A 16,441-nucleotide genomic window follows, 5' to 3' on the forward strand; every position below is an offset into this window, starting at 1 on the left:
ATGTAACCTCATCAGGGCAGATCTGGATAAAATCAGGGGCAGACTTTCTGAGACTGAGTCCCAGATCTCTACCACGGAGGATCTCACTGCCCACCACGATGATGCCCTCCATTCCCTGCAGCGCACCGTCCAATCCCTTGTGGCTAAATCTGATGATGCAGAAAATCGTCTCCAGAGGAATAATGTCAGGGTCCTGGGTCTCCGGGAGGGGGCGGAGGGGGACTGCCCAGCTGAGTTTGCTGAGGCCTTCTTTAAGTCACTTCTTAACCTGACGAGGTCCCCCCGACCTACGTGGTGGAAAGGGCCCACAGAGTCCCAACTGGCCGGAGCACCCCTGGGGCCCCACCAAGGCCCTTCCTTGTTAGGTTTCTGAACTTCAGAGACCGCGATCGCATTCTTAGTGAAGCCTGCAAACGTCCCACCCTTCCCTTTGAGTACACTGTGGTACATCTTTATCCTGACTTCTCCGCAGACCTACAAAGACGTTGCAAAACCTTCTTTGATGTCAGAAGACGGCTCCGGGAACGAGAAATCAAGTACTCCATGCTATACCCAAGTCGCCTGCGAGTTCAACACGGTGGTTCCGTAAAGTTTTTTTAATCCCCTGAAGAGGCAGGTAACTGGCTACTGTCTCTGCAGTAATCTTTATGCCTACTCCCTAATATACCATCCTGGCTATTGTTACAGTTCCAAGGTTTTTCATTTTCCACTGCTGATTGATCAATCCTGTACGGTATGGCGGTTAGAGCGAGACAGCTTACCCGTGGAGGGGTCGCACAGGGGGACCTCTCCTCCCAGTTGCCTGATACTCCTCTTCATCCTTGTCAACACCTAACGGGACTGGCCAGTTGTCCTCTGAGCATGTCCCCCAACAGGGGGAGTGGACTGGCCTTCCACTAGCTGATTCAGGTTGTTCCCTGTGTTTTGCCGCGGTTCCCTGTCTAGGCGGGGCGACTAGGGTGGCTCACTCCCCCTACTTGTGACAATGCTCTCCCCTGCATTTACTTGTTACTAGCCAATCGGAGCTACAGCAAGACATTTCAACACACCATCTCAATGAAACTGAGCCCGCATAGGGCATCTATGGACTACCCAGTCCTCCATCGGATGTAATGGGAATCACACCCCCCCCCCCCACGCTTGCTATTAGAAGCTAGACACCATCAGGGTTCTTCCCTGGAACTCTGAGGCTCTCATAGGTGATTTTTGTTGATACCAAAGTTTAGGTAATTAAACTACAAGCCTGGTTATGTTGGGGTATTGGCTAAGTAATAGGGAATTTTTTACTAAGGTTATAACTACTCGATTGTCTGATTACACTGTCATGCTTATCACATGCCACTGCTTGCTGAGGAACTTTTTTCTAACATCAATATTGAAACATATGATGATAGTCTTCACTAACTGTCTGAAATGATTACATGATGGCTATGTCTGATGTTAAATTGGTTTCCTGGAACATACGAGGCCTGAATAACAAATTTAAACGTTCCCTAATGTTCAAATTCTTAGCGTCCCACAAGCCACACATCCTCTTTCTACAGGAGACTCATCTCATGGGAAGTAGGATATTGGCTCTGCGTAGATTTTGGGTGGGGCAGGCCTTTCATGCCACATACTCGACCTATGCAAGAGGAGTCGCAATCCTAATTAATAAAGTCCTACCATGTAAAGTTGAGAGAGTGATCTCGGACCCCAATGGCAGATACATAATTCTGTTACTTGAACTTCATTCAGTCCTCTGGGCTTTTGTAAATATCTATCTACCCCCTCCTGTAGACCCCACTATACTTTTCTCCATCAGCGAGAAACTAGCTCCTCTTCCCTCCACACATATCATTTTTGCTGGGGACTTTGATTCAATTTTTGATCCTGCCCTAGACTCCTCTAACCCCCAGCGAACTGCCTCCCCCGATCTCACTCAATGGGCGGACACCTTTGCTCTAACTGAGATATGGAGATGGAAACATTCTGACTCCAGAGTCTTTTCACACCTGTCCACAACCCACAAATCCAGCTCCAGAATTTGATTTGGCGTTTGGCAGTGCTCCAACGCTTTCTAAAGTTTCTGAGGCCTCGTATCTCCCAGCGGGACTCTCTGATCACTCTCCGCTTGAAATATGCTTCCGGCTGGGTAGACGGAAAGATCTGGGCACCTGGAGGCTAGCTCCCAGATGGATTAACAATGACAGTGTGTCTGAGCTCGTATCCCCACAACTCGAAGATTACTGGTCTCACAATACAGACACAGCTCCTCCTGGGGTGGTGTGGGATGCCTTCAAGGCCACGATCCGAGGCTCTTATATTATTTTATTCTGCCATCAAAACCGCCAGAACTGATTGTGCTTCTGAAACCTCAAGGCTAGAGGGTCTGGAGGCTGACGCTTATGCCTTGTTTGCTGAGCAACCCACACCATCCAATTATCTCCAACTGGCCCAAGCCAGGAGAAATATAGTTATACACTATACATCTCTTACCCAAACTGATGTCCGTTTGTTGTCTGGTAAAATATTTGAATCAAGGGATAAAAACGGACGCCTGTTGGCCAATCTGGTGGCGGATCCCCAATTTCAAACTATAGTCCCCAAATTATTATCAGAGACCGGGATTAGTATCACTGATCCTGATGCAATTCTTCACAAATTTTATGTTTTTTATAGGAATCTATATCACCAACCCCACTGCCCTACTCTCAGGCAAAACTTCATGCAGACCCCTCTGTCTCACTAGCCTGGACCTCCTCTATCCATTACTTGGGAATTACCATTACCCCTAGAGTCTCTGACTTTGCTAAGTTAAACCTATATCCTTTACTAACCCAACTCAAACTGAAGCTTCAGGCTTGGAATAACCTGCCATTATCCCTCATTGGCAGGATAAACTTACTTAAAATGAAATTCCTCCCAGTTTTTCTATATGCTCTAAGGCACTCCCCAGTTTGGATCCCCAAAGCCTTCTTCCAAAAATTTGACTCCATTATAACCCCCTTTCTGTGGAAATCTCACCCCCCCCAGAATCGACAAATCTATACTCAAAAGGCCCTGGACAGAGGGTGGCCTAGCCTGTCCGGATCTTCTGAATTATTTCTATGCTGCACTACTGTCACACGCCCGTAACTGGCTAACCTCAGATATAACCAATGCTGCTGTAGTCCTTGAGGTCGCTCACCTCGGTTCCTACGAGGTGCTGCGTAATGCTTTATACAGGGGAGTTGGTGCCCCCTATCCTCTCACACCCTCCATGAAAGCGGTGATCAGGGTGTGGCAGTTGTTAATCTGTAAACTACAAAGGGACTCCCACACTAGATCTTCAGACACCCCCCTGTGGCTCAACCCACATTTACCAGAGTTTCTGATTATCCCAGACCCAGAGTTCTGGGCTACTAGAGGTATCAAAAACCTGGAGCATATCTGTATCAATGGCTCCCTTCCGACCTTTAACTCCTTCAAGGAGAAATTCGGGCTCACCAACAGACAATTCTTTAGATTTCTTCAAATTCGCCACGACTTCGTTACCCAATTTGGTTCCACCCCGGTACTCCTCCTCCAGTCCAACCTCGAATCCACATTAAGGGTTACTCCTCTGGTCAAACCCACCTCTACTGTTTACAAAGCTTTATTGCCTTCAGTCCACCTTGGTCTGGAGGACTTGCTCTCAAGGTGGCAGGGTGAGATCCCGGATCTGGATTCAGAAGATTGGGAGGACGCCAGGGAATTTCCTTTCTTACAGCTCATCTCTGTCAGAGATCGGTTGATACAATTTAAACGGATCCATAGAGTCTATTTGTCACCCCGGAGATTGTCCAAAATTAACCCGAATTCCTCCTCCAACTGTTGGAAGTGAGGTATGGCAAATGCCGACTTCAACCATATGTTGTGGTCCTGTCCTAGAATCCAGCCCTTCTGGGTGGAGGTCATGACCTTCATTAAAACCTTGACTATGATTCATGTGCCCCTGATTGTATCGATCTGTTTGCTTGGTCTGGTGGGCTCCTTGGCCCACCGCCGAGCAACCAGAACACTAACAGGACTTCTACTATTTTACGCTAGGAAAACTCTACTCATTAAATGGAAACAAACGGAGGCACCTACTTTGAACACATGGAAATCTCTGATCAACTCTACAAAGAGGCCTTTCTCGCCAGAGGCTGCCCAGCTAAGTTTGTCAAAATATGGCACGTATGGTTAGAATCAGACACCACGATCGCAACTCAATAGGCACTGTTCCAATTGATTGTCTACTTCAACTAAAAGTCTTGTAGCAGTGAAGACCTAACTTTGCCATTATCTGTAGGTTCTCCTAAAGGCGTTATCCTCAACCTCAGCAACACTTCCTGATGTGGTCACTTGAAATGCATGACACACTATCCTCCCCCTGTCCTCTCAATCTTATTGACACGAATAGTTTCAGTTATAGAAGTTCTATAGATAAGTATTAATGTATAGGATTGTTTTATTGGTTGTTACCTCAGCCGGGGTATGCTCAGAGGCTGTATTATGTAACTTTTTTTTTTGTTTGTTTTATTTTTTTAAACAAACTCAATAAAAAGAATTTTCAAAAAAAAAAAAAAGAGTGATCTGAATGAGGATCCCGCTTCGAACAGCAAAGCAGGTGTAAAAAAGGCCTTATGCCTTGTACACACGGGCGGACTGTTCGTCCGAACTCGTCCGCCGGAACGAATCCGTTGGACAATCCGACCACGTATGGGCTTCAGCGGATTTCCGACGGATCTTTTCGGTCGAAAATCAGATGGACTTTAGATTTGAAACATGTTTCAAATCTTCCCGCCAGAACTCTGCCGAAACCAGTTCCTATCGGGCAAACCGTTCGTCTGTATGCTGGTCTGATGGTCCAAATACGACGCAAGGGCAGCTACAGCACCTGCACGCGAGAATGTTTCCAGCGCGATCCTATCGCGCTGGTTCTCGGCGACAGGGTACTGTACATTTCGCGCTCGCTGCAATAGGAAAAACACATTTTCCTATTGCAGAGAGCGCGAGAAAGAGGCGACAATGTCCTTTAGGTCTGGCATGGGTTTTGGGGGGACCCCCACACCGTTTTTTCGGCGTAAGGGGTTCCCCTTTAAATTCATACCAGACCTAAGGGCCTGGTATGATCCTGGAGGGGAAGCCATACCGTTTTTTTAATTTGGCGTGGAGTTCCCTTCAAGATTCATATCAAACACAGTGCCTGGTATTGGCGGGGATCCAAGTCAGATCCCCGCACCAGTGTGAACCCGGCCTTAATATCAGCAATGCTTGTCGCTCATTGGGAAAAGAAAAAACATTTTTCCTTTCCTGATGAGCAAGCCAGCTCCGCGCTGGCTCCCGCAACGGGGCTCGCAAGGTGTCAATCTCGCCGATAAAAGCGGCGAGATTGACTTCCTTTTCTATTTCCGTCGTACGTGATCACGTTCAAAATGAACGGACTTTCGACTGACTTTAGAACGGACTTTAGTCTGTGCGTAGGTGAGTCCGTTCATTTGGAAGTCTGTCGTAAGTCCGTCGAAAGTCCTTCGGACGTTTGATGCTGAAAAGTCCGCCCATGTGTACATGGCATTACTGACACTTTGCTGGACAGCATGAAAAATAACAGACTTGCCTCAGTCACCAGGTGAAAATTAAGCAAAAAAAAGGCAATCACTGCATTTAAGTACTGGTAAGCTGCAATATATAATTTTTTTGCTTTTGGCTTTAGATACGCTTTAAGGAGCAACTGATTGCAATGTCTATATTTCTGAAAGCAAATGCTTATTTACTAATCACTAGTAAAGCCCTAATCTTCAGATAGATAGTTCTTATGAGCCCTAGGAAACAATGGTTATGCTTGGTTAGGTCTTCTTATTCAAAAAGGTAATTGCAGCTAAATAGGAAGGAAGCCAGCGCTATCTGAAAAATGAAAACCCTTTAACAACACAGACTAAAATAATATATATATATAGTGTGTGTGTGTATTTATATATATGTAAAATTTGTTTACTATAAGCATAAATAATTTGAATTTATTTTTAGCAATTTTTTTTATTTAGGAAAAGAAGGCTGTTTCCAAGTAGACATACATATATCAAATAGAATGCTCGAAGGAACCATTAGCAACTATATATCAATACAATGGACTAGTACTAAAAGAAACAAGGAATAGACCAATGCGGTCCTTCAAGTTACAGAAATATATCAATAAACAACAAGAATGTTACCCTGTCCCAACAAAGGGAGCTGAAGGGGAAGACCCCAGAGGGCAATGATCTGGCATGTCATGGAGAGGCCCCGGTTAGGGACCCCAAAATGGGACAACCCCTGGAGGAACCCCTTATATAGCAGAAAACTGCCAAATTTTACAAGCATGATGTAAGTAAAAGACAGGAAACGGAAGAAAAGTAGAGTTGGAAAAGAGAAAGCAGGTGCGAGGTCCCATTAGTCGATCAACTAATAGAACCTGCATTGATGAGAACCATTCTTTGCCCTGAATAGATAAACAAAAGGACCAGGTTTTCATATAAGTCTTTCATGTCTGCCGGGCTGTTCAAACCATCCAGTTCAGCTCCTCTACCTTCCTAAACCACAGCCCAACTGAGGCTGTGCCTGTTTCCAGGTGAGGGGGATGCAAGATTTAGCCGCGTTGTTGGCGAAGTATAGATTTCTTGTAAATTTTGGCAGGGATTTTGGAAACGTGCAACAAGAAGAAGGCTGGGTCCTTGGGTACCTTATAATTGGTACATTTTTGGGTAATCTTCCAGGCCTCTTTTCAGGCCCAGAATTTCTCCAGTTTGGAGCAGGACCAGAAGATGTGTAGTAACGACCCACACTACTCCTGACATCAGCAGCATCGGTCAGAGGTGTTTGGGAAATGTCTGTGAAGAAGGGATGTGGTATGGTACCACAGAGAAAGAATCTTGAGGACTTTAAGGCAAACTGTGTTATATTGGTTTGTTACGCTTTAGAGAATGTCCTACCCAGGTTAGTTAGAGTTTTTACAAATAAAACAAATGATATAAAACATCAGTAGTAGGTGAGGTTGAAAAAAGACACAAGTCCATCAAGTCCAACCTTACAGTTTCCTTTGGCTATATTTATCAGATATTTGGCTTTCTTGGAATCTTAAAGTAAAAAGAGAAGAAATCGTTTGAATCCCTATACACATACGTGGATATTAGCCTAATGTTACGGTTGAATTGACAGTGATCATATTTTTGTGTACTCTCTACAACTTCACTAGGATGACATTTTTCTCAAATGGGTATTGTCATTGAAAGAAATCTACCCCTGGCTTTGAAGTATTTGCTCAAACTCTTTTGATCTTTTAAAGCAATAAATATAGACTATTTATGTGAGTATTTATGCCATTTTGTAATATATGCAGACCCCCAATATTACTGCAACCGCCTCTAAAAAAATTATGTTATGTTCAGACCACATGTTAACTTACTATTGGTGGGTGACTGTTGGACTTCCAGTTGACTTCTCTGTGATGTGCTTGAGGATTCCTCTTCCATTCTTCATTCCATCTTGATGTAAACAGCACCTAATAACATACCAAGGACCAAAGGTAATCAGATCGAGTTCTTAAATGTAGCACCCTCTAGTTGTGCTAGGTGTTAGTGTAGGAAAATTTCTTTTAGCTGAAATAGGTTGTTATTTTCCACGCTATGGCAAAACAGGTGTTGCTGCTGCCTACCCCCAAAGCTCCACAGAGTGGAGTTGGTAAGAAAGATATAAAGAAAGGGGAGGTAAAATGGAGCTGCCTAAATCTAATAAGTGGTTGTGTTAAACAAGTTGGAAAAATAAAATAAACCGTCTAATAACGTGTCCTATGTCTTCAACTCACACAAACATTATTAGTGTTAAATCGTATGAGTGCTCAATATAACATTTGTAATCCTGGATGGCTACTAAAAAGTTCCATAAACCAAAAAATACACATATAAATTGCTCCGTGTGCTTATTGTGCTAAAAAATTATTTTAGCTCAGGCCTAATCCTAAGCTGTGAATCTGGGTCAGGGTTTAGTGACACAGTGCTGTATGACTCACCCTAGCAGCTGCTCTGGTGCCTTCCCTTATTTTCTGAGACATTGGAGAATGTTCTAGACATAGTGGGTGGAGGTTAGAGAGAGCTGCTTGAAATATTTATGAGGGCCTCAGCCAATCCCAAGTAAAGGGCTGGTAGGCCACCTCATAATAGTCATGCCAGGAGGGGAGTCGGATGGAAGATGGAGATGGAGTGCTGAGGCGGCCATCAGTGGCCCTGGGGGGGTGACCTTGGGCCGGAGCTTGGGTGCTGGAAGGAGAGTCGGCCGAGTGGGCTGGGGAGTGTCAGTTTGGAACATTGTGATGGAGAGGTTAGCCTGGAGGGCTAGTAAATGGGCAACTGCAGCCAGGTGGGTTGGCAGTGCCTGAAGAGGGGGTGCTGGAATTAGGGATGAGCCAAACACCCTCCCGGTTTGGGTTGCACCAGAATTTGCGATAGTTTGCGCAAACTTTTGAACCCCGTTAAAGTCTATGGGACTTGAACGTGAGAAATCAAAAGTGCGAATTTTAAAGGCTAATATACAAGTTATTGTCCTAAAAGGGGTTTGGGGACCCGGGTCCTGCACCAGGGTACATGTATTAATGCAAAAAACGTTTTAAAAACGGCTGTTTTTTCCGGAACAGTGATTTTAATGATGCTTAAAGTGAAAAAATAAAAGTGAAATATTCCTTTAAATATCGTGCCTGGGGGGTGTCTATAGTATGCCTGTAAAGTGGCACGTGTTTCCCGTGTTTAGAATTGTCCCTGCACAAAATGACATTTCTAAAGGAATAAAAGTCATTTAAAACTGCTTGCGGCTTTAATGTAATGTCTGGTCCCGGCAATATGGATGAAAATCATTGAGAAAAAAGGCATGGGTACCCCCCCCCCCCCCAGCCCATTACCAGCCCCTTTGGGTCTTGTATGGATATTAAGGGGGAACCCTGCACCCAAATAAAAAAAAGGAAAGGCATGGGGCCCCCAGGCCCTATATACTCTGAACAGCAGTATACAGGCGGTCTAAACAAGACAGGGACTGTAGGTTTGTTCTTAAGTAGAATCTGTTTGTAATTTTGAACTGGTACATTTTTAAAGTGTAGCTCCAGCCAAAAAATCTATTTTTAAGCTTTTTGAAAACATAGGGAAGGGTTATCACCCCTGTAACCTTTGTTTTGCTGTCTGTGCACCTGTTCAGAAGATTTCACCTCACTTTCTGTCTCAATGACAATTGGATTTTGAAAATTTGGGGGTTTTAGTGAAACAAGGAACTCTTACAGGAGAGAATTTCTCTTCCTAGGGGTAGATTTCCTCTCACTTCCTGTTGTCTCCTTCTGTTTGAAAGTAGGAGTCATTTGTAAGTTGGATGTTTGAAAGTAGGGGCCTGCCCTATATACTCTGCATAAATTTGGGCCTTAGGTGTTGGCATTGCCACAACACTGTAAGCCCTCACATTTACTCTTGGTGGGCGCAGGAACGGGCCCTGCTGTGAAATATTAGATCAAGAACTGTAATTACATACCCACGTTGAACAGGGTCGGAAAAATTGGGCCTTTAGTAGTGGACGGTGTGGTGGTGTTACCACAACACTGTAAGGCCTCACAGTTACTCTTGGTGGGCGCAGGAACGGGCCCTGCTGTAAAATATTAGATCAAGAATTGTAATTACAAGCTCCTGTTGAATAGGGGCAGAAAATTGGGCCTTAGGCACAGGTGCTGGTGCCACAACACTGCAACCCCTCACAGAAACTCTAGTTGGAGCGTATGAATGAGCCCTGCTGCAAATTATTGCAGTAAAATTGTAATTGCATGCCCCTGTTAAACAGGGGCAGAAAAATTGGGCCTTAGCCACTGGTGCCACAACACTGCAACCCCTCACAGATACTCTAGTTGGAGTGCAGGAATGAGCCCTGCTGCAAAGTATTGCATCAAAAATTGTAATTACACGCCCCTGCTAAACATGGGCAGAAAAATTGGGCCTTAGCCACTGGTGGCGGTGCCCAGAACCAAAAATGTTCTAACAAGCTATCTGCATGAAAATTGCGGAGGAAGATGATAATTACTTAGCATAACAGGATAGACACTCAACATCAGCATAGGCAGTCTTGAGGGTATCTCAGATTAAAAAAAAAATTATTCGGTTACATCAGCATCAGGTGCTTGGTAGTTGGTGATCCAAGACTGATTCATTTTTATGAAGGTCAGCCGATCGACCGATTCGGTGGACAGGCGCACCCTGTGATTAGTTACAAAGCCTCCAGCAGCACTGAATGTGCATTCCGAAAGAATGCTGGATGCAGGAAAGGCTAGTAGCTCAATTGCTTACTGTGCAAGCTTTGGCCAGTGATCCATCCTCAAGACCCAGTAACCCAGAGGATTTTCGGTGGGAAAGGTGTCCAAGTCTAATCTTGCCCCTAGTTATTCCTACACCATGTAAATCAGACGCTGGCGATGGTTGCTGGAACCGATCATACCTTGGGGCTGCGGACTAAAAAATTGTCTGAACGCATCGTCAGATGGCCACCTTCTCCACCGCTCCTTCTGTGACTGACTGAAGCTTCAGCATGTTGTCCAGGACCAGGAATTTGTAAGCTCCCAGGCTCTGGAAACGCGTTGCACAAACCTTTCTGCAAGGCCTCCTTAAGATGTTTCATCCTCTGCTCCCTCTGCGATGGCAAGATAAGGTCCGCAACCTTACCCTTGTAACGTGGATCAAGGAGGGTTGCCAGTAATGATCCCTCTCCTTGCTACCACGAATACAAGGATCTTTCCGCAGGCTTTGCAGGATCAGGGAGGCCATGCAGCGTAGGTTTGCTGAGGCATTCGGTCTGAAGTCCTCTGGGTTACTAAGGACAACATGATCCGCATCCACCTCCTCCCAGCCACATACAAGTCCATGGGTTTCTTTGGACTGTAAATGATCCCTTGAAGACTGCTGCTGATGCTGAGTACCAGGCTCCACCTCCATGCTGACACAATCCTCCTCCTCCTCCTCTTCCTGTGTGATCAGCGGGCATGCAGGAACACTGTCTGGATAAAGGGGGCCTTGAGAGCTAAGAAAGTCCTCCTCTTCCTGCCTCTGTTGTGCCTCAAATGCCCTGTCCATTATTCCACGAGTGTGTGCTCCAACAGGTAGACAAGAGGGACAGTGTCACTGATGAATGCACTGTCACTGCTCACCATCCTCATGGCCTCCTCAAATGGTGACAGGACAGTGCATGCATCCCTGATCATGACCCACTGGCGTGGGGAAAAAAAACAAGCTCCCTTGACCCTGTCCTGGTGCCATAGTCGCACAGGTACTCATTGATGGCCCTCTGCTGCGTGTGCAGCCGCTGCAGCATGGCCAACGTTGAGTTCCACCTGGAACTCAACAGATTAGGCAGTTATGGGCAGGTTAAATTCCTTTTGGAGGTCAGCCAGCCGAGCACTGGCATTATATGACCGGTGGAAATGCACACAGACTTTCCTGGCCTGCCTCAGGAGATTCTGTAAGCCCGGGTACCTGCCCAAGAACTGCTGCACCACCATGTTAAGGATGTGAGCCAAACAGGGCACATGGGTCAGGTGTCCCTGTCGGAGGGCGGAGAGGAGGTTGGTGCCATTGTCGCAAAACCACCATTCCTGGATTAAGCTGGCGTGGCGTCAACCACCTCTGAGCCTGCCCCTGCAGAGCTGACAGAATCTCTGCCCCAGTGTGGCTCCTGTCCCCCAAGCACACCAGCTCAAGCACCGCATGGCATCTTTTTGCCTGTGTACTTGCACAGCCCCTTGAACGCTTACGGAGCACCACTGGTTCCGAGGATAAATCAGCACAGGAAGAGGCCATGGAGGAAGAAGAAGGGGAGGGGTGGAGGAGAGAGGTGTGTCAGAATCACCACTAGTAGCATTTTGGAGGCGTGGTGGCGGAACAACCTCCAACACTACTGCACCCTGTCCTGCATCCTTCCCAGCTGACAGCAGAGTCACCCAGTGGGCCATGAAAGATAGGTAATGTCCCTGTCCATGCCTGCTGGACCATGAGTCAGCAGTAATATGCACCTTACCGCTGACCGCCCTGTCGAGCGAGGCCAAGACATTGCCTTCCACATGCCGGTAGAGAGCCGGAATCGCCTTCCATGAAAAAAAGTGGCGTTTGGGAACCTGCCACTGAGGAGCTGCACATTCCACAAACTCACAGAAGGGGGCAGAGTCTACCAACTGAAAAGGCAGCAGTTGAAGTGCTAGCAATTTAGCCAAGCTAGCATTCAACCGCTGGGCATGTGGATGGATGGAAGTGAACTTCTTTCGGCGGTGTAGCAGCTGGGGCAGGGAAATTTGCCTGATACAATCGGACGTTGGTGTACTGATAGCAGATTGCCCGCAAGTACTTGGCAGTGACACACCTAAATCTACACCTTCATTCTTCTCAGTGCAGGTTTCTGAGAGGACTAAAGGTATAGTGGGGTTGGAGATCCCAGCTGATGAGGAGCAAGGAGAGGTTAGCTTTGTTCTTTGGTGTGGGTCTTTTATGTATGCTTGCCAACGGCCTGCATGGCAGGTCGACATATGTCTGGTCAAGCATGTGGTGCCCAAGCGGCTGCTGTTTTGGCCACATGAGATACGCTTCAGACATATGTTGCAAATAGCAACGGTGCGATCTGCTGCACACGTCTCAAAAAAGGTCCACACCAAAGAACTTTTGGAATAACTCACAGAGACAGCACCGCCCTGCACATGCGGAGCTCTGCGGTGTGATGCAGTCAGTTAGCTGCCCTTAAGCTGGCCCCTGGAGGGCATCCTGCCTCGTTGGAGATGTGCCTCCTCCTCATCCTCCTTTCTCCTATCAGGCACCCATGTAGAGTCAGTGACCTCATCATCCCTCCCTCCTCCTCATTGGAGCAAACCTGGCAGTATGCTGCAGCTGGAAACATAACTGCCAGTTTGCTGTCCTTCTTGGGCACCCCCTCTCTCTGGGCTCACGTAACTGCCTTCCTCAAGCTGGGTACCATCATTGGAGCCCTCAAAACGCTGCGCATCCTTCTGCAGCATGTACCCAACACTGTGGTCAAACAGTTCGGGGGACTCCTCAGGACATGTTGGGGCTAGGGAAGGAGTGACTGATGCCATTGAGCCGAGGGAAGAGGGCTTTGGCAGCTGCTTTGGCAGACAAAGTACCCTGAGCCTGGGTGAGAGTGGATGAGGAGGATGAGGACGGCTTGGTCATCCACTCTACCAACTCTTCTGCATGTTGCAGCTCAACACAGCCAGCTGCCAAAAAAAAGGATAAGCGTGCCCCACAGCCACGTGCTGATGAGGATGCACTGTTGCCTCTAGACACAGAGCCTGCTTGCCCTCTTTTAATTGCCTGTGTGTGCCTGCCTCTCCTTGTTGGCCTTCCAGACATACTGTCTTTGATGTATTGGAATAGATACACAAGGAATAGTCAGCTTTACAAGCACACTGAGCCCAGTATGCAGTACACTGACTATAAATATACTGCAGCTTAGCTCAATCAACTGCCAGCCTATATTATTAGGAAGAGAACAGGGATGGTCTGCAGTCAGCTTTACGTGCACACTGAGCCCAGTATATAGTACACTGACTTAATATACTGCAGCTTAGCTCAATCAACTGCCAGCCTATATTATTAGGAAGAGAACAGGGATGGTCTACAGTCAGCTTTACGTGCACACTAAGCCCAGTATATAGTACACCGACTTAATAAACTGCAGCTTAGCTCAATCAACTGACAGCCTATATTAGGAAGAGAACAGGGATGGTCTGCAGTCAGCTTTACGTGCACACTGAGCCCAGTATACAGTACACTGACTTAATAAACTGCAGCTTAACTCAATCAACTGCCAGCCTATATTATTAGGAAGAGAACAGGAATGGTCTGCCGTCAACTTTACATGCACACTGAGCCCAGTATACAGCACAATGACTTAATAAACTGCAGCTTAGCTCAATCAACTGCCAGCCTATATTATTAGGAAGAGAACAGGGATGGTCTGCAGTCAGATTTACATGCACACTGAGCCCAGTATATAGTACACTGACTTAATATACTGCAGCTTAGCTCAATCAACTGCCAGCCTATATTATTAGGAAGAGAACAGGGATGGTCTACAGTCAGCTTTACGTGCACAATAAGCCCAGTATATAGTACACTGACTTAATAAACTGCAGCTTAGCTCAATCAACTGCCAGCCTATATTATTAGGAAGAGAACATGGATGGTCTGCAGTCAGCTTCACGTGCACACTGAGCCCAGTATATAGTACACTGACTTAATAAACTGCAGCTTAGCTCAATCAACTGCCAGCCTATATTATTAGGAAGAGAACAGGGATGGTCTGCAGTCAGCTTTACGTGCACACTGAGCCCAGTATATAGTACACTGACTTAATATACTGCTGCTTAGCTCAATCAACTGCCAGCCTATATTATTAGGAAGAGAACAGGAATGGTCTGCAGTGAGCTTTACGTGCACACTAAGCCCAGTATATAGTACACTGACCTAATAAACTGCAGCAAGAATAACAGGAACACTCTGAAGTGAGATCTAGCTAAACTGAATACAGTGTGTATATATATATATATAATACACTGACTGCAGCTACCTGAATCGCCTGCCTGCTCTATCTAACTGAAATGAAATGACACTCTGACTCTCTCTCTATCTCTCTCACACGCCGCAACACACTACACAAGGCCGACACGCAGGCGGCCTTATATAGTGTGGGGCATGTACCTACTCCCCTGAGCCATGATTGGCCAAAGGCACCCTTCCTTTGGCCAATTATGGCTCTCTGTGCTGACGGCGCTGTGATTGGCCAAAGCATGCGGGTCATAGTGCATGCTTGGCCAATCATCAGCCAGCAATGCACTGCGATGCCGCAGTGAATTATGGGCCGTGATGCGCCACTTGAATTTGGCGCGAACGGCCCATAATAATCAAAATTCGCCAAATGGCTGAACAGCCAATGTTCGAGTCGAACATGAGTTTGACTCGAACACAAAGCTCATCCCTAGCTGGAATGACAGTAGATAACATTCAATATGAACATGGAATGGATAATTCAATAACCAACATAAAGATGTGCATGCAGATAGCTGCACAGTAATGCCCTGTACACACGATCGGACATTGATCGGACATTCTGACAACAAAATCCATGGATTTTTTCCGACGGATGTTGTATCAAACTTGTCTTGCATACAAGCGGTCGCACAAAGAAAATCCGATCGTTCTGAACGAGGTGACGTAAAACATGTACGTCGGAACTATAAACGGGGCAGTAGCCAATAGCTTTCGTCTCTTAATTTATTCTGAGCATGCGTGGCACTTTGTGCGTCGGATTTGTGTACACACGATTGGAATTTAACCGATCGGATTTTGTTGTCGGAAAATTTTATAGCCTGCTCTCAAACTTTGTGTGTCGGAAATTCCGACGGAAAAAGTCCGATGGAGCCCACACACGATCGGAATTTGATGAAGAAGAGTACAAGCTGGACACTGTAATGTTGCTACCAAGGGGCCTCGGGTTCCTGCCTGTAATGGGCCATTGACCTTAATCTGACTGTCAGATCTTCACACAATGGTCCGGCTGGGTTCTGCAAGCAAGTGTGTGCTGGAGGAATAAGTGGAGTATATAGAGACTGTACATAAGAAGAATGTCCCTGAAGTTTTGCTAAAGTTGAGTGGGCATCCCATAACCTTCCATCCGTATCCAAGTTATTACCCTCTAATAAAAGAAAACAAAAACAAAGTCACAGACTGTTCTCTGTCTCTGAACTGCCTGTGAAGATTTTGTGTGCCTGGCTGTGCAGAGTGGGGGATCCCAGTACAGTGCACTACATAAATATGGATTAAAGTTCCCTCTCTCAGAAAGAAATGTGACATGAAATAGTTATTAAAGCATATCTAAAGGCAGCCATACATGGATCAAAATTTGGCCAGTTCAGCAGGGACCAGCTGAATTTTGATCCATGTATGAGCAGGCTGCTTGTACAGAAGTCGATCTACTGATTGACTTCTGTACAACCAGCCTGCTGTGTTTTTACCAAATCATCAGTGCCATCGGCTATAGCCGGAAACAGTGATCAGTGTGTTCTGACAGTAGAGAAGGCACCTCGTAATCAGAACACAATAGCATAGCAGGAGTGATTGGAAGTGTGTGGATGGGGGAATCGGGACATTTTTTCTTCATTCACACCGCTTTTGGAACGAAAAACAAATGATTAATGTATGGTCAGCTTAAATCCAAAAACAAAATTGTAATTGCAGCTTAGCAGTCCTTAGATGTGGTGTCTGCAGTAGTTTTCTCTGTTTCAGGGGAAGTTGCAAAAAATGATAAGATTCTTTGATACTGTATATCAGTTCAGTGCAGAAGAAGTTATAAGGACACTGGAATTCTGGCAATATAGTTAGTTATCTTTCAGTATTTCAGAAAA

The 16,441-nt window shown here is 46.0% G+C and overlaps 1 protein-coding gene across 1 annotated transcript in view; it reads right to left on the minus strand.

The window, feature by feature from the left end:
- The window catches only part of LOC141145559 (uncharacterized), a 382,628-nt gene that overhangs the window by 207,779 nt on the left and 158,408 nt on the right, over positions 1-16,441 (minus strand). Inside the window, exon 2 of the mRNA XM_073632353.1 lies at positions 7,427-7,522. Coding sequence (XP_073488454.1) covers positions 7,427-7,493 — 67 coding nt within the window. The 5' untranslated portion in view covers positions 7,494-7,522. The remainder of the gene's footprint in view (positions 1-7,426; positions 7,523-16,441) is intronic.

This window comes from Aquarana catesbeiana, linkage group LG01 (assembly GCF_042186555.1).
Source record: "Aquarana catesbeiana isolate 2022-GZ linkage group LG01, ASM4218655v1, whole genome shotgun sequence".
Taxonomy (NCBI): domain Eukaryota; kingdom Metazoa; phylum Chordata; class Amphibia; order Anura; family Ranidae; genus Aquarana; species Aquarana catesbeiana.